Below are 24,522 nucleotides of genomic sequence, written 5' to 3' on the forward strand. Positions count from 1 at the left end.
GGCCATAGCAACCAGCCAACGAGTACGCAGGGATAGAAGGACTCACGTCTGTGGTGGCCATAGTAACCAACCAACGAGTATGGAGGGATAGAAGGAAGTGCACAGTTCGCTCCTGCGCGTGTTTCCTTAGAAATCCGAGTCCGGTCCGAATCTTTCGCAAGTCCGAATACATAGATAGGATCGTAGTTCCTGAGGGTTGCCCACCTTTCAAAAAGTGGCGTTTGCTGCTGGGAATCTGAAGCCTTCTATCCCCTTCTGCGGATTCAAAGGAAGCAAAAAATGAATAATTAGGTATCTCCCTGGGCTGACTGCCTGTGTTGCGCTTGTTGTGTTGTTGTGTGCAGTCCGTGCAAAGAGGAGTTGCATTTAAGCCCCCCAGGAGTCTTCTGATGAGTTATGTGGGCAAACTTTATTTTGCGGCGAATGCTAGCTAGATCCATCGGGGGTGATGGTATATGCATATTCAGTGTTAGTCATTTGTTTTGTAGTGTGCAGCATTGTTCTGTTTTAATTGTTTTATTGTACACCACCATGATGTTCGCTGTTTATAAATACTCTGTTTTAGGCAGAACCCCTCCCCATTCCCGATAAGATGAACACGGAAGATTCATGTTCTTGTGGTACTGCAGCTGTTGTTATTGAGCCACAGTTTGCTCAGCTATTCAGGTATGGCGACAGGTGTTAGGAGGTGGGGTGGGGGAAATGAAATAAATGCTCAAGAAAGGTACATTCATCATGCATGTCATCAGTAAACTGGAGGTGCTATGTTGATGGAAGTGAGGCTTTTGTAGAAATGAACAGACCTATTTCTCAGTGGTTTAGGATTACCAGTGGCAAAGAGTCAGACTTATTTAGCTCACAACGCCTTGATTTCTCTGAGGGTACCACTTTGCTTTCTTAGTGAGAGTTACCTTTTACTCTTATGTCTGAAAAAGGCAATGCCAAAAGTGAAGGTATCAACCCAGTGCTGGAGATCCTAGCCATTGCTAAGGGGGATCGGCAGAGAAAGGAAGAAAGACTTGCCCACAAATAAATACAGAGAACTATGCATTTGCCTAGTTATATGTTCATTTCACCGGTGGATTTGACCTCTTCCCAAATCCCAGTCAAGAGAGACAATTTTAGCATGAGAATGAGGAACCTCAGGCCCAGGGACTAAACACAACCCTTCTTATTCAGCCCTTGAGATTCACCCTGGTCATACCCTTCCTAGCTTTCATTTGGCTGGGACACATGTTTGAAATTTAACAATGCCTCTTGATGAGAGATATGTGTGTGCAACATCTGAGTGTTGTGAGGCCTACAGAACAAGGCACATTTGTTGCTTCTGGCTCCATGCACCATTGTCATATGGCTCCTGGAAGGTTGCTCATAAGGGAATATGATCCTCAGTCTGGAAAATGTCCCCCATCCCTGCAGTCTAGCATCTTTTCTCTCCATCCTCTCCAGCACATACCTGTTTCCCCAATTCACAGTTGTGAAGCACACAGGCCTTGTAGAGGCTGTTTGGATACTCAGGCAAGCCATTTCTAGTGCATCTCAGATGCCAGAAGGTTTTTCATCTTCTGGGCCATGAAGCCTAGCTGCCCCCTCCTTGGTTGTTGGTCATCAGGTTGTTGGTTTTGCAGGAAACTTTTGCAAAGAGAGGGTTTCCTGGACAGCAGTTACCGTGTGCAGAAGCTTCCTGATGGTGCCATGGCCTTGCCTGTGTTGGGCCAAAAGCTCACAGCAGAGCACCTGCATCAGCTGAAGGAAAGTATCCTGCCTGGGAAGACCTGTGCTTTAACATGGATTCTGGTGAGCCAAGTTCTTGTGGGCAGGTTGCTTTTATTTCATGACCTACAGGTTTGTCACTACACTTGGCAATGACTATTATCAAGCCTGCCTGCCTCCCTCTTTTCTTGCCTTTGTCTTGTCCTCTTCTCTGCTTCCTACCTGCTTCATTTATTTGATGCCATCAGTTGATCTCTGATGCCACAGTATGACTGTGTGGTAGTGGTGGGGCCACATGCTGTTATTATACTTTGGGAATAATTTCATGAATATTTTCCAGGTGTTGATCTGCAAAACATTTTTTTAGACTTTTTACCATAAAGGTGGTGCTTGCTGCCAACGGATTTGTATAGGGATTTAAAGTGGTGTGTGGCATGTGTATGAAATAGGAAACTGGCTAATCATTTGCACCCCATTTGCAGAATCCCGTTCCTTCAAAAGCGGCCCAATTCCGGCCTCCCATCCAGAAACTGTATGATGAGTTGCAGAGCCTGATGTTGAGCCATGGAGTTGCCTGGTCAAAAGAGTTGGAGAGAGATCTACCACGCTCCTGGCAACGGCATGGGGATCTGGTTCTGTTCAGTGAGGAGAGCTTCAGAGAACCCCTATGGGGAGAGCTGGGTAAATTACAAACACAGCATTGTGCCAGACCATTCTGAGCTTCTTCCTTTCTCAGCAAACCCATTACAACTGTTCTCTTTCAGGACAAGAGCTCTGGGAGGTGGTTGCTGGTGCACTCGGAGCCCAACGTGTGGCAAAACGCGGACGTGTGCAGTCAGATTTGTTTCGATCCCCAACAGTGACCCTGTTGCTGGGGGAGGATGGCTGGGTTGAACATGTAGAGAATGGAATTCGGTAAGGGAGAGATGCAGTATAATATTTTCTCCACCACACCGTCTTCTTTCTTTGAGTTCATTGAAAAATGGAGTCTAATTAAGACTTTTTCTCTTCTAAAGCCTAGAAAGTTTAAGGTGTTTAAGGAGTGTTCATTCACCCCAGTCTTTAGCCAGATCAGCTTACAAGTGTCAGCAATGAGACCCAGCCCTCAGGCTTGCCATCTCAGAGATCCAACACAAAAAGAAAAGGGAGTGGGAGGGAAGAGGAAAAAACAAACTTATTTTTAGTCACAGAATTCTTATACAGATGGAATGGAAAGAATTCAAGGAGAGGAGCCAGAAGTTGCTGATCTTTCAGCTGAGAGGCCCAGAAGTCTCATCCCTCCCTCTGTTTTGGCCTGATCTTATGCTGAAGTAAATGTGCCCATCAAAAATATGGTAGCTATTTCTTCCAATGAATTCTAAAAAAAGCAAAGGGTAAATTTGAAGTCTGCAGTCATTTTCATGTAGTAAGATTTTTGAGTTGGCTCTGGAAAACTCAGCTGGTCTGCGGTATTGGGTGAAGATTGGAGTGGGGTAAGGGTATGGTGAATGTTTCACTTCTCAGGGCAAAAGGTAGATAAGGCTGCAGTCCTATATATACTTATCTGTGAATGAGTCCCATTGCACCCAGTGCTTACTTTTGAGTAGACGTGTAGGCATTGCGCTATAAGCTTGTTTGTTTGTATATGTGCACAGTATTTAGAAAAGAATCCTTGTATGCTCTGAATTTCCTCCCACCCTAAATAGGGGTTGGTTAAGAACTACAAGTACTTAACAAGTACAAGTTTGATTCCTCGGAGACATCTTCTGATTCAGTTGCCTCCACAGGTACATGTTTGACGTGACACAGTGCATGCTGTCTCCAGGAAACATCACCGAGAAGCTGCGAATAGCATCTCTGAAGTGTGCTGGGGAAGTGGTGGTAGACCTCTACGCTGGTAAATACTGCAATACGAGGGAGCAGCAAAGCGGCTGCTGTCTCTTTCTGCAGCCCCATTTGGGGCACAGCCTATTTCTAAATAGTTTAGCCATCCAGAGATGGGTCTTGAAGCCAGGTGGGCGCCTTGAGCCATGTATAGAAGTAGCATGAACTCAGTTCGCTTGATTTCTCTGTGGTCTTTCTTGGTTCCCTCTCCCAGGGGTCTAGCCCTCCTAAAGTTTCCCACGCATCCTGTGCTGTGACTGGCAACATGATTCTCCAGCCCTAGCAAGAAGCATTTGACCCATTGCTTTGCCAACTAAGGTTTCTAAAGAGAGCCCTGCTGGATCACATCCAGAGCTCATTAGTCCAGCATCCTGTTTTCTACATTGCAGCCATGCAGGTTCCTCTGGGAAGCCCACCAACAGGAGAAGAGTGCAGTAGCACTTACCTGTGCACCACAGCGGCTTGTATTCAGAGGCACACTGCCTCTGGTTGGGGAGCTAGTAGCCATATCACCCTATCATTTGTCTAACCCACTTTTAAAGGTATTCTGTAAGATATCAAGTGGCTGTTCTCCCCCTTGTCTTCAGGGATTGGCTACTTCACCCTGCCGTACCTCATCCATGCTGGTGCTGCCTTTGTCCATGCCTGCGAGTGGAACCCGCATGCCGTGGAAGCACTGCAGAAGAATTTGCAACTGAACCGTGTGCAGGATCGGTGCCTCGTTCATCAGGGAGATAATCAGAAGGTGAGCAAAGAGGGGTAGAAATGACCTAAATAGAATGAATAAATTATCATCTCCCGTCACTTCTGACATTTGCCCGTGCTAATGGGAGCTGTAATCCAACAATATGGAAGGGTCACCGAAACTGAATGTTGGAAGATTAACGGCAGACAAAAGAAAGTCTTTCTTCACACAGTGCATAGTTAAAACTAGAGAGCTTGCTCTCATGGGAGGCAGGAATGACTCCCAGTTTGGATACCTTTAAAACAAGTTTGTGGAAGATCGTGCTATCAATGGCTACTTAAGATGGTTGGATGGTGTTTTGTATGCCTCCTTCCGGCAAGTCCTGCAGCCAAACATACTGCTCTGCTTTCTTTTGGACTGCATCACTGAGGCCAAGAAGGAGGGTCTTATTGGAGCAGCCCAGGACCTTCCTACACACTGCCCAGGCTTGTGCCCTGGGGAGGTCATTTTGGCACTGCTAATGCAGTCGTTTGACTTCACCTCGAGAGGCACACTCCATTGTCTCTCGAGACAGACAGATGGCAACAAATGGCAGCATTGATAAATCCTGCAAATACAGTGATAAGACACACACTCCTCCCTCCCTTCACAACCTCTCCTGAAAACTCTATTTAGGCACACTTTTTTCAGAACTTTGCTTTTACTCTGGTTCCAGCCGCTGCTTTTATGGTTGAGTGCCATTTTTTTTCTTTTTTAAATGGTTCTACTTTTTAAAAAAGGTTTTACTTAATTACAAGGTTTTGCTTTTGTATTTTGTTATGTAAGCTTTTTCGTGTACATCAGTAAACAGTAAATAAGCAGGATATAAAATAATAATTGTCAGGGCAAAGCAAGCAGGAAGGAGGTCTGGCAGCTGGGTCCAAGGAACAGGGCCTTTTCAGATGTGTCCCTCTCCCATTGAAATATGCTGTCCTTGGTAGTTTTTTAGGGAACCTTAAAAAGCCTTGTTTGTGTGTTCTGCATTGCTCCAGATGTGGGTGTCTAATAGACAGTAGCCTCTTTTTTATTCTAACATTGGTGTAGCTGGCTGTGATGTGTTGATTTGTAATTTGTTAATTGCTGCTGCTAGGATGGTGATTATGTTGTGTAAAACCACTTAATGTGGTTTTAAATGTTACAAGCCACCATGGGAAAGTATTGTAATTTGAATGGTGCCTAATTTATTAAGTGCATAAAGGATTCAGGGTCTTCTGACTTCATTGGCCCTGACATGGGGGTTGATCTCTGCCACCTGTTTGTATTCATGAAGTAGAGTTTTATTCGTCTCTGATTGTCCAGTAGTTCAGTTTCTCACCTGTCGCCCTCTGAAGCAACCTACTGGTGGTCCCCGGCCCAAAACATATCCAGCTGTCCTCAACCAGAGCCAGAGCCTTTTTGGTGGAACGCTTTGTCTAATGAGACCAGGGCTTAGTGCAATCTATCTCAGTTCTCTCACCTGTCGTGGAGAGTGGGCTTGCACATTCCTAAGACCCTTGTGAGCGAAGTCGTTGGGAATCTTGTACTCCCAGCAGGGTCACCCACGGCGGTAAGGTCAAAGAAAATGAAATCTACTCAGAGTTCTGTAGTGATTTCATGCTCTTTATTGCAGCTTGTAAAACATTGATTGAATTTTCCCCAAAACCTCAGTCTTTTATATATATTATTTACACAATAATATTTATGCATCTGATTGGCTGATTCTGCTTCCCTCCTGGAGCCTGATTGGTCAGAATTGCTATATTATCTGTTAGAGCAGCCCATACTTCCCTTTGCTGCCTTCTCTGCATTCTTCTCTGCATCTCAAAAACTTTTTTGTTTTTTAAAAAGAAACAAAGTCTCCCCTCATTTTCCTTCTGTTATGCCTGCTCTCATTCTTCCTCTTCCATTCAGTGATAGATTATGCAGTTTGTACGCCAAAGGTCCTCAGTTCAATCCCTGGCATTTCCAGTTAAAACAATCTCAGGAAAAGTGCACAAAAGGCCAGTCTCCTGCCTGAGCTGCGTGACACCTGCTGCCAGTCAGGGTAGGTGATGCGGACAAATCTCAAACTTGCAAAACACAACTGTCTATGTTCTTTCCTTGTTTGCAGCTGGAACTGTGGGATGTGGCTGACAGGGTGAATCTGGGACTGATCCCCACGTCGGAGGCAGGATGGCCAATTGCCTGCCGGGTTTTGCGGAAAGATGTGGGTGGGATCCTGCATATCCACCAGAATGTGGAATCCTTTCCAGTGAATGCCCTTAGGCTGCACCACAAGCCACATCAGGATCAACCTCGCGAGCAGCTTCCAGTGCAAGCAGTGTCCAGCGTACAAGAGGACAAGGTGGCCCTTGCAGACCACAGTATTCTACAGGATGCGGGAAGGAAGGACCTGGCTCTCTCAGCCAGGGGCGAGTGGCAAAGGTGGGCAGAGGCCACAGCAATCCAGATCAGGACTTTGCTTCAGGATTTGGACGGGAAGCAGTGGAGGACTAAAATCCTGCACATTGAGCAAGTGAAATCTTACGCCCCTCACGTGCACCACCTGGTCTTGGATCTAGACTGCCGGCCCCTTATGTAGCACACAGGTAGTTGGCTTTCCTACAGAAGCAGCACTAGGAGAAAGGTCCCCCATCTTTATGGGCCTGGGGGCACATTTGGGAATCTGAAGAGCTGTTATAGGCAGCACAAAATACCCATTTTGCAGAAGTGAAGACTGGAGAGGCTCAGAACTTCTGCCCTAGACAGGTGAAACAACTGCAACCTTCCCTGCTCAAGCCCAAAGTAAAACACAGACAAAAAAGGAGGAGGAAACTGCTTCTCAAACCGCAAAAGCAAACAACAAAATGAAAATAACTTGCCTAAAAATAAAAGATAAGGAGGAACTGGGGGCCTGGTGAGGGCCTTCAAAAGTGTTGTGGTTCCCACAGTCACTGCATTGTGGAATCTAGTTCTACAACATGGTCTTTTCTTCATGGCACTAGCATGGTTTAGAGGAAACAGCTTTGGGTTTGGGCAGCAGAAATGCATGTTGTTCTTTTGGATCGGCATGCAATTCTTCACTGCCATCCTCTTTTATCCCTAGTGATATGATTGCTGTTGTTCATCTTGGGAGCATTCTGGCAGGAAAAGGGGCCAACGTATCTCCTAAAACCTTGCTGTGAGCTCTGCGTTTTCTCCAACTAAATTGTACTCTGTTTTCAATGGACCAGCCCGGTACAGTTTTTCTAGAAAAAGAGGTGCCAGAACACACCATGAACGCCTCCATTGTTCTCTTAGAATTGCAGTGGTGCCCACCTGAGAGGTGCTGGAACTGAGTTCCAGCTAAATAAAAAAGCCCTGGACCCGCCTATGAATTTCAGTAGGTCTACTTAGAGTAGGACTAGCATTGGCTACAATCCAATCTTTAGGATGCTGTTGCATTTTCACTCATCTTAACATGAGGTCACTGACAATCTATACATCAGAGGCCGTCAGCTTTTTTGACCCCTGGGCATGGTTGCAAACCAGAGAAGCTGTTGTGGGCACCACATGCTCATCTCCACACCCCTTGCAGTGAAGCACACACCACAGCCTGTTCAGTTTGCTATAGCAGATTCCTTACTTCAAGCCTAATTTTAGCAAAGGGTGAGGACATCCCAGGCACCAGGGAAGTCCTTTCCAGGCATATGTGTGCCCATGGGATCCAGGCTAGCAACCCCTGCCATACCCCGTATTTACAGGAGTTGGCAACTGAAAGTCTCTGAGTAAGGTGAGGTCTATGGATTACCATTTGCTGGCCCATTAATGCTTGATGCCATCTCCTACCTGCTTCCTCTTTTCTTCCCATTTCACCCCTTCTCACCTTTGGAATATCCTGGAAGAAACCTAAAGGACCCCTCTGTCCTGCAAATGGGAGAGGGAAAGTGCTTTCACAGAGCAAGCAAAGGCATGGGAAGTGCAGTGGGGGTGGAATATTTGATTCCATCTAGTGCCCACCTTGCTTGTGCTAAGAATACCAAACTTTTACTGTTTTCATTGCCTTGGCAGGGCAGCATATTTTTTTTATTTGGGTGCCAGCCAGTTTCTAGTACAAGGATGTCTCTGAGTAGATCAGGGTGAGGTATTTGCCTTAGGGGCCTATTCAGCCCTCAGTGATTTACCCAGGCAACACCTCTTCTTTATATTGTTTTAATTTTATCGGGGTTTCATTACTTTTCAATAAGCATCTTTTAACTTTTTGTAGTTTATCTGTATAGTTTCAATCCGTGTAAGTCCTGGTCTGGGGAAATGGTGGGGCACAAATAAATAATAAAAACTTATTTTTATTGGCTCTGCTCCATGCCCTCCTTGAGTGGTTTTGCCTGGCTGGAATGTCCCCTTGAACGGCAATAATGTGTCTTGCTTGCCTGGGTGGAGAGAGGTGTGTGAAGAAGCCTTGGACTGCTTGAACGTAACCTACTGCTGCCTCTAGCAAGCTTGGGCCCCCAGATGTTGTTAGACTGTAAGTTGCAGCATCCTTGACCATTGGGCCAACAACATCTGGGGACCCAAGGCTGCATTACTGTAAGGGTAAGGGTTGCATCCATTGCTTTGCCCCGTTTTGGCTCCATTTCAGCCCACCCCTGGAAGGTTTCCCAAGAGGCAAAGTGGCCCTCGCTGTAAAACCTTCCTACCCCTGGACATGGGCATAGCCAGGATTTTTGTTGGGAGGGGGCAGTCCTTTTGTTGGGAGGAGCAGAACCTCAATTACCTATGTATTTCTATTTATTTTTATTGATGGGGGGCAGCTGCTCCTCCCTGCCACCCCCTTGGCTACACCCATGTTCCTGGAATAGATCAATCACATGCAAATGTCTTGGCGCAGCTTTAGAAGTGTGTTTCATTTGTATGGGTTTAAACTAGAGTAACATTTCTGGGACGTTTCTGTGCCTGGAAATTGGGGAACAAAAGGTAAGTGCAGGTAAGCCCTGAATGTTCAGAGTAAATATAGGCCAGGATTCCTGTTTGTGCTCCGTGAGGCATCGTCTCAATCTGGGATGTACAGCCTTTGCTTTTTTGCCTCAATCTAATCTCCTGCCTGCCCGCAGGGTAGCAATGGGAGCTGTGAACTCATTGTCTGGGTGGGGTGCCTACCTGCCAACACTAAGGTCTGTCATTTTTGTTATCATAGCTCAGAACCCAGAGAGCAAACGGAGCATGAGTCATCATTGGCCAGCTCTCCATTTGTTCTGCAAGCCACCTCCTGCGTAAGGGAGCCTCTAAATCAGTGCCAAGAAGCAGCAGCAGCAGCAAAGGTGGTTGCCAAGAGGAAGATCAGAAAACCTAGAGGCTAGGCTAAAGGGAAGCATTTAATCACTGGATACAGGAAGAGACTTGGAAATCCTTGCAGGCAAGAAGTAAAAGCCACTCTCGGATCTGGGGCCTGTACAAACCAGTCTGGTCTGACCCCACCCACGTTATCGCCTGTTAGGGTTTTTGTGTGTATTCTTGGGGAGGAGTTCAAATCCTGCAGCTAGTGATGACATGTAGCCAGATAGGTCATCTGCGTACTTTGGACCAGGACCAGCCCACCTCTCCTTCGCACTAGCTTTCTGCAGCAGTGCTAAATTTGACAATAGCACCTGTGTCACTCTTTGTGCCAAGCAGCAAGCTGGGAGAGATAGGAGCTTTGGTCTGATTCAGCAGGTCTCCTGTCTTCAATAAGGTGCAGATAGGAGCCTAGGAAGCTAGCTGCCTCCTACTGTGCAGTCAGACCCATAGGTCCATCTAGCTCAGTACTGACTAATGAAAGACCACCTCCTACCCTCCACACTCTGGTGTTAAGATCAGTAGAGGGGGCTCTCTTAGTAACTCCATCAGAAGTTCAGGTGTGTTTGTGGCCAGGTGGCCCAGGAGAGGGCATTATCTGTGGCAGCCTGTGGATTGCTTTCTTCTGTGCCATTCCCTCTCCACAGAGATGCATCTGGTACCTTCATAGTAATAGTTTATGCCATATGCTGGAGAGTCACCTCTTTACCCTGGCTTTGACACTTGAGCCGTGTTTTCATGACCTGCCCTATTCAGGTAACTCTCATTTCTCTTAGCTGTTTTAAATATTGCATTTAAAATTATTGTAACCTGCTCTGATTGTGAAGGGCAGTGTCTGGCAGCAGCTGTCCAGGGTTTCAGGCAGGGGAGATTCCTGGTCCTACCCAGAGTTTCCAGGAATTGAACCTGGGCCCTTCTGCATGCACAGCAGATACTGTACCACTGAACTACAACCCTATTTATGAGCTAGAACATTTTAGCTTCTCACCTTGTCAGCTGCTGTTTTGTTACTCAAAGTAACATATATATTATTTTAGTGATAGTATATATGATACAGATATTCCTTTGCCTGAGAAGCCAGGAATGCCCCTTTTTCTAATAATGCAATTGTTGCCATCAGTTTTTATAATAGGCTCAAGGCTCAAGGTAGTACTGCATGCTCTCAAAGCAGTTCTTACGTCCAGTAAAAGCAGGGCCTTTATTGTGGTGGCACCGGTCATTTGGAATGCGCTTTCAATGAACAGCAGTAAACGCAAAGGTTGTGGATGTCACTCATCATTTAGATACCTGATAGGTAGTGCTGGAGAGGTATCAGTGGTCATGGTGCATTTAAGCACAAATGACAAGGAAATGTAGTCTTGAGGTGCTGGAAGCCAAATTTAGGGTGCTAGGTAGGATGCTGAAAGCTGAGACCGGCTTACAGCTGATCTGTTCACCCAGGCTTTGCCTGAGGGGTGATCCTGCTATGGTGATTTATCAACCTGTTATTGTGATTTGTGATGTATTCTGTATTCATTTTATGAAGGTCGCAGGCTTGCCATCTCTGCCTTATTAAGTATTTGTATTTATAAGTAATGTTTGACAATGTTAAAAAAAAAAGCTGCACAATTAATCGGGCAAATGCCTTCTCAATAGTGGCACTACAAGTGTAAAAATTGCTGAAAGGAACCTAAAGAAAAGCCCTGCTAGATCAGACCAAAGTCCTCTTGGGGTACCTCAAGACTCATTATTTTGTGAGAAGGATTCAAGCACATACCCAAAATTTATGCCCTGTTTTGGGAGACCCTAATCCCCACTCAAAGAGCTATCCTTTTCATAGTGGTTTAACAACCAACCCTTCTTCTTAGGGAAATGTAGCTCTGTGTGGAGAATAGGGGCAGTACTAGGAATTCTCAGTCCCCATGATTCTTTGGCCATGGCTGTTAAAAGTGGCATAAGTAAAGGTAAAGAGACCCCTGACCATTAGGTCCAGTCGTGGCCGACTCTGGGGTTGCGGCGCTCATCTCGCTTTATTGGCCAAGGGAGCCAGCGTACAGCTTCCGGGTCATGTGGCCAGCGTGACTAAGCCGCTTCTGGCGAACCAGAGCAGTACACGGAAATGCCATTTACCTTCCCGTCAGAGTGGTACCTATTTATCTACTTGCACTTTGATGTGCTTTCGAACTTCTAGGTTGGCAGGAGCAGGGACTGAGCAACGGGAGCTCACTCCGTTGCGGGAATAGGACAGCTTTATATAGTGCGGATGGGACTTAAATTTTAGCGCTTAAAGTGGATTGTAGTGGTCTATTGCCTTTTTTTGCTGTTAGTAAAGTGATGGAAATGCTCTGAAAAGTGTGGTATGAATGAATGATTAACAGCGCGATGTGTAAGGCACCCTGCAAATCAGAACAAATGCTCATTGTTCTGCAACTGTCCTGCAGACAAAACTGGAATGAATGCTTAAACAAAAGCCGGACATAGTCTAATCTCTGTGTCACCTTTGTGCAAGCAAATCAAGACGAGTGCTCAATAAACAGGTCGTCTGGAGGAGCCTAAAGTCCAGCATCCTGTTTCTCAAAGTAGCCAACCAGATGCGTATGGGAAGCCTGCAAGCACGACATAAGGACAATCGCCCTTCTGTGGGAGAATTGCCAGGCTCCCGCACTTCCTGCATCTTGAGAGAAGGTTGGGGGGGGGGGGGACTTCTAATTTCCATTTGTTAAGGATGCTGGGAGTGATTAGGATACCTTGTTCCCCTCGTAGGGCTGCAGTTCCCAAAGTGTCTTGAGAATGCTAGATCTCGGAGGAAAATATTAGCCCCCGAACAGCTCTCAGCACTCATAACAAACTGCAGTTCCCAGGATTCCATAGGAGAAGCTATGGCATGCTTTGTATGCATACATAGCTGTCAACTTTTTCCTTTTCTTGCGAGGAAGCCTATTCGGAATAAGGGAATTTCCCTTAAAAAAAGGGAGAAGTTGACAGCTATGTATGCATAGCGCAGATGAGACATAATGTCCAGCTTTATGTCGATGAGCTTCAGAACTTGCTGTTTTTAGGATGCTCTTAGTACAGTATTGCTGACTTATTTAAACCCCCCCCCCCCCGCGCGCGCACACTGCAAACACCCCTTTTAGTCCATTCGAAAGTTTGCAGTAGATAAATAGCAACCGATTAAGCCATACTGTGTCGGGAATAAATTCTGATCTCGGCTTTAAAAGGTTGGCAAAAGGGCGTGGTGCCTTTAAAGGAAACGGCTCCTCCCAGGTCAGGGAAAAATTCAAGCTGTTCCTGAAGCAGCTGTGGTTGGTGGTTAACCGCGACGAGAGCCGGGGAATCTGCGGGGCGCGCTGCGTACAGGTACCCCTCTTTTTCCATGCCAATTCCTCTTCCGCCCCCACCCCCTCGCCCCGCCATCGTGGGAGGACTCAGCACTCCACCTTCCTGCCCTGGGCCCCTTTCCAAAGTAGGGCTTTTGCCCCACCACCAGTTTCTGTCCTCGATTTCATCCGCGCCCTAGTTCGCAAGCCTGTTTTGCCTGCTTTTAAAAGGCTAGCGTGGCATTAGTTAACCACCTAGGGGACAGGTGCCGTTCCCCAACCCAAAGTCCTGCTTGGATGGTCTGGCCTGCAGGTCCTCCCTTGGTGTGCAAAGGCTGGCTGGGTTTAGAAAGGCACTCTGCATGTGCTTTGGGGCAAGGGTTCCAAGTCAATACTGCTTGGACTTACCTGGAAGTAAAGCACGGGAGTCCTCGGTGAGGGGTCTGCCCAAAGTTCTCTCGTGAGGTGTGTATCCATTGTTCTTTCGCCCTAATGTTTTCCTGGGCTCGCTCTGGTTTATGAACTGTGTGCTTCCTTTATCAGGTGCATTGTTTAGAAACAGCAGTCTTTGCTATTAAATCCCGGTGTGTTTCTATGTTGGCTTCAGGGATTTAACTCCCCCTCAAACTTGTTGGAATTGTATATGTGAAGGTGTTCATATGGAGAGTCTTCTTGAGCATGTGCAAAGTGTTTTTCCCTTTTATCAATTCATTTACTTGTTAGTTGCATTTATATCCTCCTTTTCCTCCAAGGAGCTTAACGTGGCACACATGGCTCTCCCCTTCTCCATATTATCATCACAACAATCTTGTGGGGTAGACTAAGCTGAGGATTGGTGACCCAGCGAGCTTGGATTTGAACCCTGGTCTTGGCATAGCAGAGTAGTTGCAGCTTGCAGGAGGAAACCTTAAGTGAGATGACATAGCCTCAAGGCAGACTCGTGTTCTTGGGCGTAAGGGAGAGAATTTTATGCACATTCAAAGGTGTTGCCTCTTACATTGCAAGATCCAGGGCTGATCAGCTGACATTACAAGGGAAGTCTGGGTTTCATCTTCCTTTTTTGACAGGTATATTCTGTAGCATAGCAACAAGACAATCGTATTTATTCATTTTCATTTACTTAACAAGATTTGTATTTCACTTGGCTGTAAGAAAATCTCTAAGTGGTTTTCTTTTTTCTTTTCTTTTTTTTAAAAAACAGTAAGTTAAAAGCATGCAATTTAAATATTTAAAAGAGAATTAAAATTAACTGTAAGCAAAATGAGATTTTAAAATGTGAACACCTACACACGTCTAGATGTGTGTTCTAAGCAGGTGCCGAAAAAACAACAACAAAAGGTGTGTGCCTGGTGTCAGTGGGCAGGGAGTTGCAAAGTGTAGGGCTGTCACCCTAAAAAATTGTTTTTTTCTTTTTAGAATTATGGCGTACTGGATTGTCTATACACCATTCTGCTTTATTAGTTTTCCTGCAGTACTTCCCCAAGGTTGTTACATGATTATTGGCATCTGGAAGGGCTCTCTTGAGCTATTGTGCAAGAAAAGCAGGCACCCTCCCCACCCCACCCCAAACACTTACAGGCTCTCCGCAGGAAGTTGCACTGAGTGGAAATGAAGCAGTATGCCATCTCTGAAAACAGAACCGCATATGACAGCCCTGATATAATCGTGAGCATAAATCATTATGAATGCACAGCAAAACGGTGGCTCACTCATAGGCTGGTTAAGATCAGTATGTTTTTGTTAGCTATGTAGGGCAAGAACTGTCTCATTTCTCTCAAGGGAAACATTAAAGGTAGTTGTTTGAGGAATGGCTTCCTCCTTCAGAAGTGGAAGGGTGTGCGTGTGTGAGACCTAACCAGGCATATCAGCTGAGTGGAGCACTTCGCATTGTGTGCTCTTTTTCTATGGTGAGTGCTAAAGAGTCCATGACCATGTGTTGATAAAAGTTTTCGAAAATGTCATGTGTTCTTCCACAGGATCCTGTGGAATGGTGTGTTGCTGCTGTTTCATAGGAACCAAATCCTAGGAGCCAAGGTCCCTTCGACTCCCACCTAAAATATTTGAGGGGTCCTGGCGCCCCCAAAGTTGATGAGCTTTGCCATTCAAATAGTGTGAATGTGCCGTATCATGCAATTGACTATGTGGTGTGGGACTTACCTGGGCCTGCCAATATTTTATTCAAGCTGGCACCCCTTGCTGTTTTGTGTTTTAATGATTCTGTGCCAATTCAAATATCCCAAACAGCTTTGGAGGCCAGCTAGGGGTCCTTTAGCCCATGGCATAGGAAGGGGGGTGCGGTGGGTGCCGGTCGCCCTGGGTGTAATCACTGAGGCGGGTGACAAAATGGCAAAAATATGTGATTTTAAAATAAATTTTAAAAAATTGGGCTCATGACACTTTTTTAAATTTAAGAAACAACAACAACTTCCTCACCCACCGCACCGCCCTCCTATGCCACTGGTAGCTAGGTGAGGCGGGGGGCACTGGGCGTCACACTGTGGGACCTGCAGCGTGCCTGAGCAACGCATCTCTCCTGAGGTGGAGGCGGCGGGCGGACTGCCTGCAAGCTCTGCGCTGCATTTTTGAGCAGCACGGGGCTTGCGTCTGCCCGCCGCCTCAGCTGCCCTACAGCTGAGGGGAAGGTTGCAGAGAGGCTCCGCGCCGCACGTGCTGCTCCGGGCACGCTACTGCCTTCGGCTAAGGCACACTCCTGATCTTGAAACATGAAGCAATATGTTTGGTGTGGGCGCACTTGTACGCAGGACGGGGGACACCAGGTGGAGTGGAAAATAGGATATTGAGACTCCTATCCTGGCATCCATAGAGGTATTTGTTTTTCAAATACCAGAGCTGAGTGTTTTTATCAAACATGCTTCCTCTTTGCTGTGGGAAGATGTGGGGCAGCTGAGCAGGAAATTAAGTGTGTTTGTGTTTAAATGCAGGGGAGGGAAGACTTCAAGCTTTGAGGTCTTCCAGCAGGAGCCAAGTGCATAATAGTAGTTAATTCAATTTCCTTAATTCTACATGTATCTTGGCCAAGGGATTTGTTTTCAGTAGCAGAAACGTGATTCCACCTCTTTCACACAGAAACACAATGCTGTTTCCTCGCATGCTTCCTTCATTTTACCAGCCTGGAAAATGCGGGGAAAGCCCTACCTGGAGATGCAAGGGATTGAACCTGGGGCATTCTGCATTCACGACAGATGTTTTTATTGCAGAAAAGTGGCAAATTTCTGGGTGATGGTGCAGTTGCGTCAGCAACGTTTTCTGGCTCCCATTCAAACAACAACAACGAAAAGCCTTTGCTTCACCAAGTCTTTTAAGGGTCATCCACACTTTGCTTGTCCCAGGCTTTGAGCAGTTTTCTGTTTGCCTTTTCCTGGGAAAACCTGCTCTTTATCACCAAATCGGAGCAAGCATCAATTTGCGGAAACCCTGATTTACGTTTGCTGCAGTTCAACAGTAAAGAGTGTGTTTTCCTGTAGGGAAGCGGCCGGACAAGAAGAAGTGTGGAAGTCCCTTTGTCTCAGCCTATCCGGGTCTCACAGGCTTGTTGTGAGGATATGATAGGGAGTGGGAAAACTTATGTACACCACCCTGAACCCTTTGCATGAAAGATGGGATATAAATGTAATAAATGAATAAGTTTAGAAATATACTCATGATGCCGCTTTCTGCTTGTAGGTGTGAATTTATTTCTCTTTGCACGGCTTATTATGGGGTGCGCTAGGTAATCCGTACTACTCACTGCCTGCCCAAATCATCATTGTGTACCTTCTTCATGTTTGTGGATCTCAAGAGTCTTTTAGGCCATGTAAAGGTAAAGGTAAAGGTAAAGGTAAAGGGACCCCTCACCATTAGGTCCGGTCATGGCCGACTCTGAGGTTGCGGCGTTCATCTTGCTTTATTGGCTGAGGGAGCTGGTGTACAGCTCATGTGGCCAGCATGACTAAGCCGCTTCTGGTGAACCAGAGCAGCACCCGGAAACGCTGTTTACCTTCCCGCCGGAGCGGTTCCTATTTATCTACTTGCACTTTGGCATGCTTTTGAACTGCTAGGTTGGCAGGAGCAGGGACCGAGCAACGGGAGCTCACCCCGTCACGGGGATTCGAACCGCCGACCTTCTGATTGGCAAGTCCTAGGTTCTGTGGTTTAACCCACAGCGCCACCAGCGTCCCTTTTAGGCCATGTACACACCATGTATTTAAAAGCTTGTTGTTTTCCCCAAAGAACCCTGGGAACTGTACTCAGGTTAGGGTGCTGGGAACTGTAGCTCTGTAAAGTCCTAAAGTCCCCAAGATTGTTAGCAGGAGATACTGTTGTTGGCGTCCTTCTGCCTCAGGAGACAATGGAGTGTGCCTCTGGGGGTGGAGTCAATCTGCTGCATTAGTGGAAGTGGTCTCCCAGGGCGTGAGCTTGGGCAGTGTGTATGGAGGTCCTGGGCTGCCTTGCTGATGTGATCCAAAGGAAAGCAGAGCAATACGTTTGGCATAAGCCTGGCTGCAGGAGGTGACAGAAGGAGGCATACAAGACGTCATCCAACCATCTTGGGGATCTGAGTAGCCTTTTCTTCTCCCAAAGATATCCTTCAAAGCAGCAGAGGTTTAGGACCAGAGTTTTACTTCTCCTAGATGGGCTTCCCAGGTTGACGAGCTCCACCTGCCCCTCACTTCCGTCTACAGCATGTGCAAAAACTGCCTTCTGGACCATTGGACCCACTATTGGCCTCATCTGCCCACTCCCCTAGAGCCTGTCTTCACATGCAGAGGAAGCTCCTAACTCGCTGAGGATTTGAGACCCACTAGCTACCCTCACCTGGTTTAGCCTGTCAAAGCCATTTTCTGGGGGTGTGGCCACTGTCGCAGCCTGGCTCTTTACAGAAGCCACAGGTGAGAGCTCGTGCAGGGTGGGGACCAAAGGTGGACAAATCACTCCAGAAGGAACACAACGTGTCCCCCACCAGAGTAACTACCCCTCCCCTAAGACACCATGTGGAAGATAATGTGCTTTAAATATATGGTGTGTATGCAGCCACCGTGGAGAAAAAACCCAGTAGATCCACAAGCCTGAAGTCTCTGCCCCCACCCCATGCCATGTCTCCAATATGAAAGGGCTCCGTGGCAGAACATCTGTTTTGCATGCAGAAGGTCCCAGTGTAAATCCCCAGTGTCTCAGAGTAGGGTTGAGAACATCTCCTCCCTGAAACCCTGGAGAGCGTCTGCCAGTCAGTGCAGACAATACTGAGCTAGAGGGACCAATGCTCCGACTCAGTGTAAGGCAGCTTGCTATGTTTTGTTATCACATGCACTGGGCTTTTCACCATTTTCACTATTTTTCACTATTAATATTTCACTGTTGATTTTGTTATTTGATTATTATTTTTTGTAGCCTTGTTTTTACTCCCCCAACCCTTCCCTCACTGCTTTTGGTTTTTGATGGTGCCCCACTTTCCACACCACGTCACCTCAGAGTACTACTGTCAAAACACAGAGCTGAAATCAAAGTTTGAGATTGGCCAGAATTGTCCAGTTTTGCTGTCCCGGTTTCAAATTTAAAACCTTGAACTCTCAATGTCAAACTCTGCATTTTGAACATGAAATTTTACTCCAGCATTCCAGTGCTTTATTCTGTCAGGGTAGGCTTCACTGAGTCAGGTGGGCCAACTGTCTGACTTTGGTATAGGACAGTTTCTTGTGTTCCTACAGCACTTCACCAGCTTCCCCTTCACCAGAAAGGCCAAATACGTGGTGGAGGCTTAAAAACTGTAGGGAAGGTAACTGACCCTGCCAGCCCCCTCAGCTGGTTCAGCCTCATTCTTCAGCTTCTTGGTGACATAGGACTGTGGAGGATGGGGCCCTGATCCATTCTTTTCATATCTCTCCCAGACTGCTCAGACTGCTCTGCTGCCTTGTCTCTTTTCACTCCCTCACAACGGTGTAGTCCCATGGCCACAATCCTCTCCTCAGACCTTTGGGGTCTCTCTTCTGAGGCCTGCTCTGTTAATGATGGGTGACTTGCATGGGCGTAGCCAGGATTTTTGTTGGGTGTGGGCAGGCCTTTTGTTGGGAGGGCAGGGTCAGAGCCTGCTAGCTATGTCTTTTTATTAATTTGGGGCGGGGGCAGCTGCCCCTCCCTGCCCCACCCCCCGCTACACCCATGGTGACTTGGCATTGATTAAGCTGGCACCAGGACAGATACCATAAAACTCAGTACTGTAGATGGGTTTTTGTTTTTGCACGAATGTTAGTGCATTAACTGCTAGATAATTTTTTTAAAATAAAAAGTAGCATGTTTTTGAGACTTTTGTGAGGATTTCTTTGTTTTGGAGGGCAAAAATAATCAAAATCATAACGGAATCCCCATCCCTCTGAAGCCCAAATATCGTATTTTTCACCCCATAGGACGCACCGGCCCATAGGACACACCTAGTTTTTTTTTGGGGGGGAATAAAGAATTTTTTTTTATCTCCCCCCCAGGTGCAGGGCTGTGGCGGGGGAAACCCGAGCTTCCCCCGACCCCAGCCCCCAGAACAGGCTGCTATCTGCAAGCCGTGGGAGAGCTGCGCGACTTCGCGCAGCTCTCCCACGGCTAGCGGAGAGCTTCCTGAAGCCTGGAGAGCGAGAGGGGTCTGTGCGCACCGACCCCCCTCGCTCTCCAGGCTTCAGCGAAAGCCTGCATTCGCCCCATAGGATGCACACACATTTCCCCTTCATTTTTGGAGGGGGGAAAGGGCGTCCTATAGGGCGAAAAATACGGTATTTTTGTGGCATCTATTGATTTCACTGTCTTTGCTCAGAATGATTCCCCCTGGCCCCCTATCTTGACTTTTAATACAAAGCCCAGGTATCAAAATGGTAGAGATCCTAGGCTCTTCTCTTCTCTCTTTCTCCTCCTCCCTCCGCTGTGCCAACATTCAGATATTGTCTGCCTGGAATAAGATCCTATGTTTTTCACCGTAACCTTTATGCCAATTGGATCCCCACTCTATTTAATCTTTTTAGCAAATATTGTAGCTAGTCCCACTATACCTGAATCGTCTTTGAGAAGCATTGTTCTGTCTTGTCTCTTTCTTTCTGTCAGTCTTTCATTATAAGTACTACTAATAAAGAACCCCCTTCATGGATCACTGCCTTGCTGTGGTGAAGGGGCTTGAATAACTCAGAGAAGCTATGAACTATGCCGAGCAGGGCACCCAAGATGAACAGGTCATAGTGGAGAGTTTTGACCAAACGTGATCCACCTGGAGGAGGAACTGGCAAGCCACTCCAGTATCCCTGCCAAGAAAACTCCATGGACAAAGACAACAGGCATATAAAAGTTATGACGCTGGAAGATGAGCCCCTCAGGTCGGAAGGCGTCCAACATGCTACTGGGAAAGAGCGGAGGACAAGTACAAGTAGATCCAGAGCTGATGAAGTGGCTGGGCCAAAGCCGAAAGGACGCTCAGTTGCGGATATGCCTGGAAGGGAAAGGAAAGTCCAATGCTGTAAAGAAAAATATTGCATAGGAACCTGGAATGTAAGAACCATGAACCTGGGTAAGTTGGATGTGGTCAAAAATGAGATGGCAAGAATAAATATTGACGTCCTGGGCATCAGTGAACTAAAATGGACAAGAATGGGCGAATTCAGTTCGGATGACTATCATATCTACTACTGTGGGCAAGAAACCCATAAAAGAAATGGAGTGGCCCTCATAGTCAACAAAAGAGTGGCGAAAGCTGTACTGGGATGCAATCTCAAAAATGATAGAATGATCTCGATACGAATCCAAGGCAGACCTTTTAACATCACAGTAATCCAAGTTTATGCACCAACTACTGGTGCTGAAGAAACTGAAATTGATCAATTTTATGAAGACTTACAAGACCTTATAGAAGTGACACCAAAGAAGGATGTTCTTCTCATTATAGGGGATTGGAATGCTAAAGTAGGGAATCAAGAGATAAAAGGAACAACTGGCAAGTTTGGCCCTGGAGATCAAAACGAAGCAGGGCAAAGGCTAATAGAGTTCTGTCAAGAGAACAAGCTGGTCATCACAAACACTCTTTTCCAACAACACAGGAGACGACTCTACACATGGACATCACCAGATGGGCAGCACCGAAATCAGATTGATTGTATTCTCTGCAGCCAAAGATGGAGAAGCTCTATACAGTCAGCAAAACCAAGACCTGGAGCTGACTGTGGCTCAGATCATCAGCTTCTTATAGCAAAATTCAAACTTAAACTGAAGAAAGTAGGAAAAACCACTGGGCCGGTAAGATACAATCTAAACCAAATCCCTTATGAATACACAGTGGAAGTGAGGAACAGGTTTAAGGATTTAGATTTGGTGGACAGAGTGCCTGAAGAACTATGGGTGGAGGCTCACAAGATTATACAGGAGGCAGCAACGAAAACCATCCCAATGAAAAGGAAATGCAAGAAAGCAAAGTGGCAGTCCAATGAGGCCTTACAAATAGCGGGGGAGAGCAGGCAAGCAAAATGCGAGGGAGATAGTGAAAGATACAGGAAATTGAATGCAGATTTCCAAAAAATAGCAAGGAGAGACAAGAAGGCCTTCTTAAACGAGCAATGCAAAGAAATAGAGGAAAACAACAGAATGGGAAGAACCAGAGATCTGTTCAAGAAAATTGGAGATATGAAAGGAAAATTTCGTACAAAGATTACCATAATAAAGGACAGAAGTGGTAAGGACCTAACAGAAGCAGAAGACATTAAGAAGAGGTGGCAAGAATACACAGAGGAATTATACCAGAAAGATATGGATGGCTCGTACACCCCAGGTAGTGTGGTTGCTGACCTTGAGCCAGACATCCTGGAGAGTGAAGTCAAATGGGCCTTAGAAAGCACTGCAAATAACAAGGCCAGTGGAAGTGATGGTATTCCAGCTGAACTATTTAAAATTTTAAAAGATGATACTGTTAAGGTGCTACACTCAATATGCCAGCAAGTTTGGAAAACTCAGCAGTGGCCAGAGGATTGGAGAAGATCAGTCTACATCCCAATCCCAAAGAAGGGCAGTGCCAAAGAATGCTCCAACTACCACACAATTGCACTCATTTCACACGCTAGCAAGGTTATGCTTAAAATTCTACAAGGAAGGCTCAAGCAGTATGTGGACCGAGAACTCCCAGAAGTGCAAGCTGGATTTCGAAGGGGCAGAGGAACCAGAGACCAAATTGCAAACATGCGCTGGATTATGGAGAAAGCTAGAGAGTTCCAGAAAGACATCTACTTCTGTTTCATTGACTATGCAAAAGCCTTTGACTGTGTCGACCACAGCAAACTATGGCAAGTTCTTAAAGAAATGGGAGTGCCTGATCACCTCATCTGTCTCCTGAGAAATCTCTATGTGGGACAAGAAGCTACAGTAAGAACTGGATATGGAACAACTGATTGGTTCAAAATTGGGAAAGGAGTACGACAAGGCTGTATATTGTCTCCCTGCTTATTTAACTTATATGCAGAATTCATCATGTGAAAGGCTGGGCTGGATGAATCCCTAGGCGAAATTAAGATTGCCGGAAGAAATATCAACAACCTCAGATATGCAGATGACACAACCTTGATAGCAGAAAGTGAGGAGGAATTAAAGAACTTTTTACTGAGGGTGAAAGAGGAGAGTGCAAAATATGGTCTGAAGCTCAGCATCAAAAAAACGAAGATCATGGCCACGGGTCCCATCACCTCCTGGCAAATAGAAGGGGAAGAAATGGAGGCAGTGAGAGATTTTATTTTCTTCGGCTCCATGATCACTGCAGATGGTGACAGCAGCCACGAAATTAAAAGACGCCTGCTCCTTGGGAGAAAGGCGATGGCAAACCTAGACAGCATCTTAAAAAGCAGAGACATCACCTTGCCAACAAAGGTCCGTATAGTAAAAGCTATGGTTTTCCCAGTAGTGATGTATGGAAGTGAAAGCTGGACCATAAAGAAGGCTGATTGCCGAAGAATTGATGCTTTTGAATTATGGTGCTGGAGGAGACTCTCGAGAGTCCCATGGACTGCAAGAAGATCAAACCTATCCATTCTTCAGGAAATCAGCCCTGAGTGCTCACTGGAAGAACAGATTGTGAAGCTGAGGCTCCAATACTTTGGCCACCTCATGAGAAGAGAAGACTCCCTGGAAAAGACCTTGATGTTGAGAAAGATGGAGGGCACAAGGAGAAGGGGATGACAGAGGACGAGATGGTTGGACAGTGTTCTTGAAGCTACCAGCATGAGTTTGACCAAACTGCGGGAGGCAGTGGAAGACAGGAGTGCCTGGCGTGCTCTGGTCCATGGGGTCACGAAGAGTCGGACACGACTAAACGACTAAACAACAACAACAACAATAAAGAACTGAGTTATGGCAGATATATAGCTAAAGCAGAGCTACTGAGAGACAAGAGAGAAGAAACTCAAACATCTGCAGAAATAGAAAAGAAGTGAATTGAAGGGAACTTAAGGGAGCAGCTTCTCTAGAAACAGCCAAATGAAGACTGAGCATGCTCATAATATGGAATGTCTATTCGCTGGGGATAGGATGGAGTACCCTAGGAAAAGGCACAATTGGCTAGAACACCAGTGCTGCAGACTTTGGGTGCATGTTCCACTTGTTTCTGCCAGTCTTCAGCTTTTTCAGTGCTTCCATTGATGAAGTATACATGCATATGCACTTACATCAGTCCCAGCCAACATGGCCAATGATCAAGAACAATGGGAGTTGTAGTCCTACAACCTCTAGCCCATATGATGTAGCTTACAATTGTTATTTACAGAGCCTCTGCAGTATAGTGGATATGAGTCAGAGCTGTAAGTCGGGGAGTTTCCAATTTTAAATCTCATTTCTCAGGAAGACTTAGGCAAGCCTCATTCTTTCTTGACCCTGGTTTCCGCACTGCGCCAACCTGCAGCAGAATGCTTGGACCTTTTGTAGGCAACTAAATTTGCAGCAAAACAATCCAAAAAAGCATGTTTTGAAACCAGGCTTACTTTAGCTAATATAGTAGGTCAGTTGCCTTCGGAGTTTTTGGTTTGCATTGGCTCATGTCAGCAGGTTACATCAGAAATGCAGAGCCCGTGGCTCTCCAAATGTTGGGACTCTGAATCCCATCATCCATTAGCTTTGGCTGTGCTGGCTGGGGCTGATGGTAGTTGGAGTCCCGCAACATTTTCTGGAGGGCCACAGCTTCCTTATCCCTGGGTTAAATGAACCTGTAGTATTCTTGCTCAGCTATGCTAAACTCTTAATCTTTCTTCTAGCTCTGAGAACTCTGCAGCCAGGGACCGGGAGCTGCCTTGCAGCCTGGGGATAATGATGGAGGCTGTTGACTTGTCCTTCCTTTCGGAGGCTGAGAGGGATCTGATCCTCCAGGTCCTGCAACGAGATGAAGCACTGCGGAAAGCAGAAGAGAGGAGAATCAGGTGAGAACCCAAATGGCTCAGGGGTCAAGAGGGAGGCAAGAATGCCTTTACCCTTGCTTTGGAGAACTGAGCTGGTGTAGGAATATAGGCCAAACCTTTGCTGCTTGCTTAAGATGACAAAAACAAGGGTGTTGCAAGTTCCTATTGGTCTGCTTCAGCTTCATGGGTTGTGCATTGTACAGGCCTGCCCTGGAGAAGTCTGGGTGATTCATAGTAGTTTTCCCATCATAGGGATCTGCCTCAT

At 46.4% G+C, this 24,522-nt stretch overlaps 2 protein-coding genes across 6 annotated transcripts in view; both read left to right on the plus strand.

Annotated features, from left to right (window-relative positions):
* The first annotated feature begins 136 nt into the window (after positions 1 to 136).
* On the plus strand, positions 137 to 7,487 carry TYW2 (tRNA wybutosine-synthesizing protein 2). Of its 2 annotated transcripts, none has more exons than XM_028715009.2 (8): positions 137 to 291; positions 570 to 666; positions 1,629 to 1,797; positions 2,196 to 2,394; positions 2,478 to 2,628; positions 3,480 to 3,589; positions 4,164 to 4,321; positions 6,390 to 7,487. In XM_028715009.2, the coding sequence occupies exons 2-8, from the start codon at positions 593 to 595 to the stop codon at positions 6,858 to 6,860; spliced, it is 1,332 nt and encodes a 443-aa protein (XP_028570842.2). In that variant the 5' UTR covers positions 137 to 291; positions 570 to 592; the 3' UTR covers positions 6,861 to 7,487. The 2 variants fall into 2 exon arrangements, with proteins under 2 accessions (XP_028570842.2, XP_028570841.2); XM_028715008.2 differs by having other exon boundaries at positions 138 to 291; positions 566 to 666.
* Positions 7,488 to 8,686: 1,199 nt separating this feature from the next.
* SYTL4 (synaptotagmin like 4) overlaps positions 8,687 to 24,522 on the plus strand; it is a 35,526-nt gene continuing 19,690 nt past the window's right edge. The window contains exons 1-2 of one of the 4 annotated variants that reach the window (XM_077922702.1): positions 8,687 to 10,324; positions 24,117 to 24,278. In XM_077922702.1, the coding sequence (XP_077778828.1) occupies positions 24,169 to 24,278 (110 nt within the window). In that variant the 5' untranslated portion in view covers positions 8,687 to 10,324; positions 24,117 to 24,168. Of the gene's footprint in view, positions 10,325 to 12,730; positions 12,908 to 12,943; positions 13,333 to 18,094; positions 18,641 to 24,116; positions 24,279 to 24,522 lie in introns of those variants that run through there. The other 3 variants (XM_077922698.1, XM_077922699.1, XM_077922700.1) reach the window with 3 other exon arrangements.

This window comes from Podarcis muralis, chromosome Z (assembly GCF_964188315.1).
Source record: "Podarcis muralis chromosome Z, rPodMur119.hap1.1, whole genome shotgun sequence".
NCBI lineage: Eukaryota > Metazoa > Chordata > Lepidosauria > Squamata > Lacertidae > Podarcis > Podarcis muralis.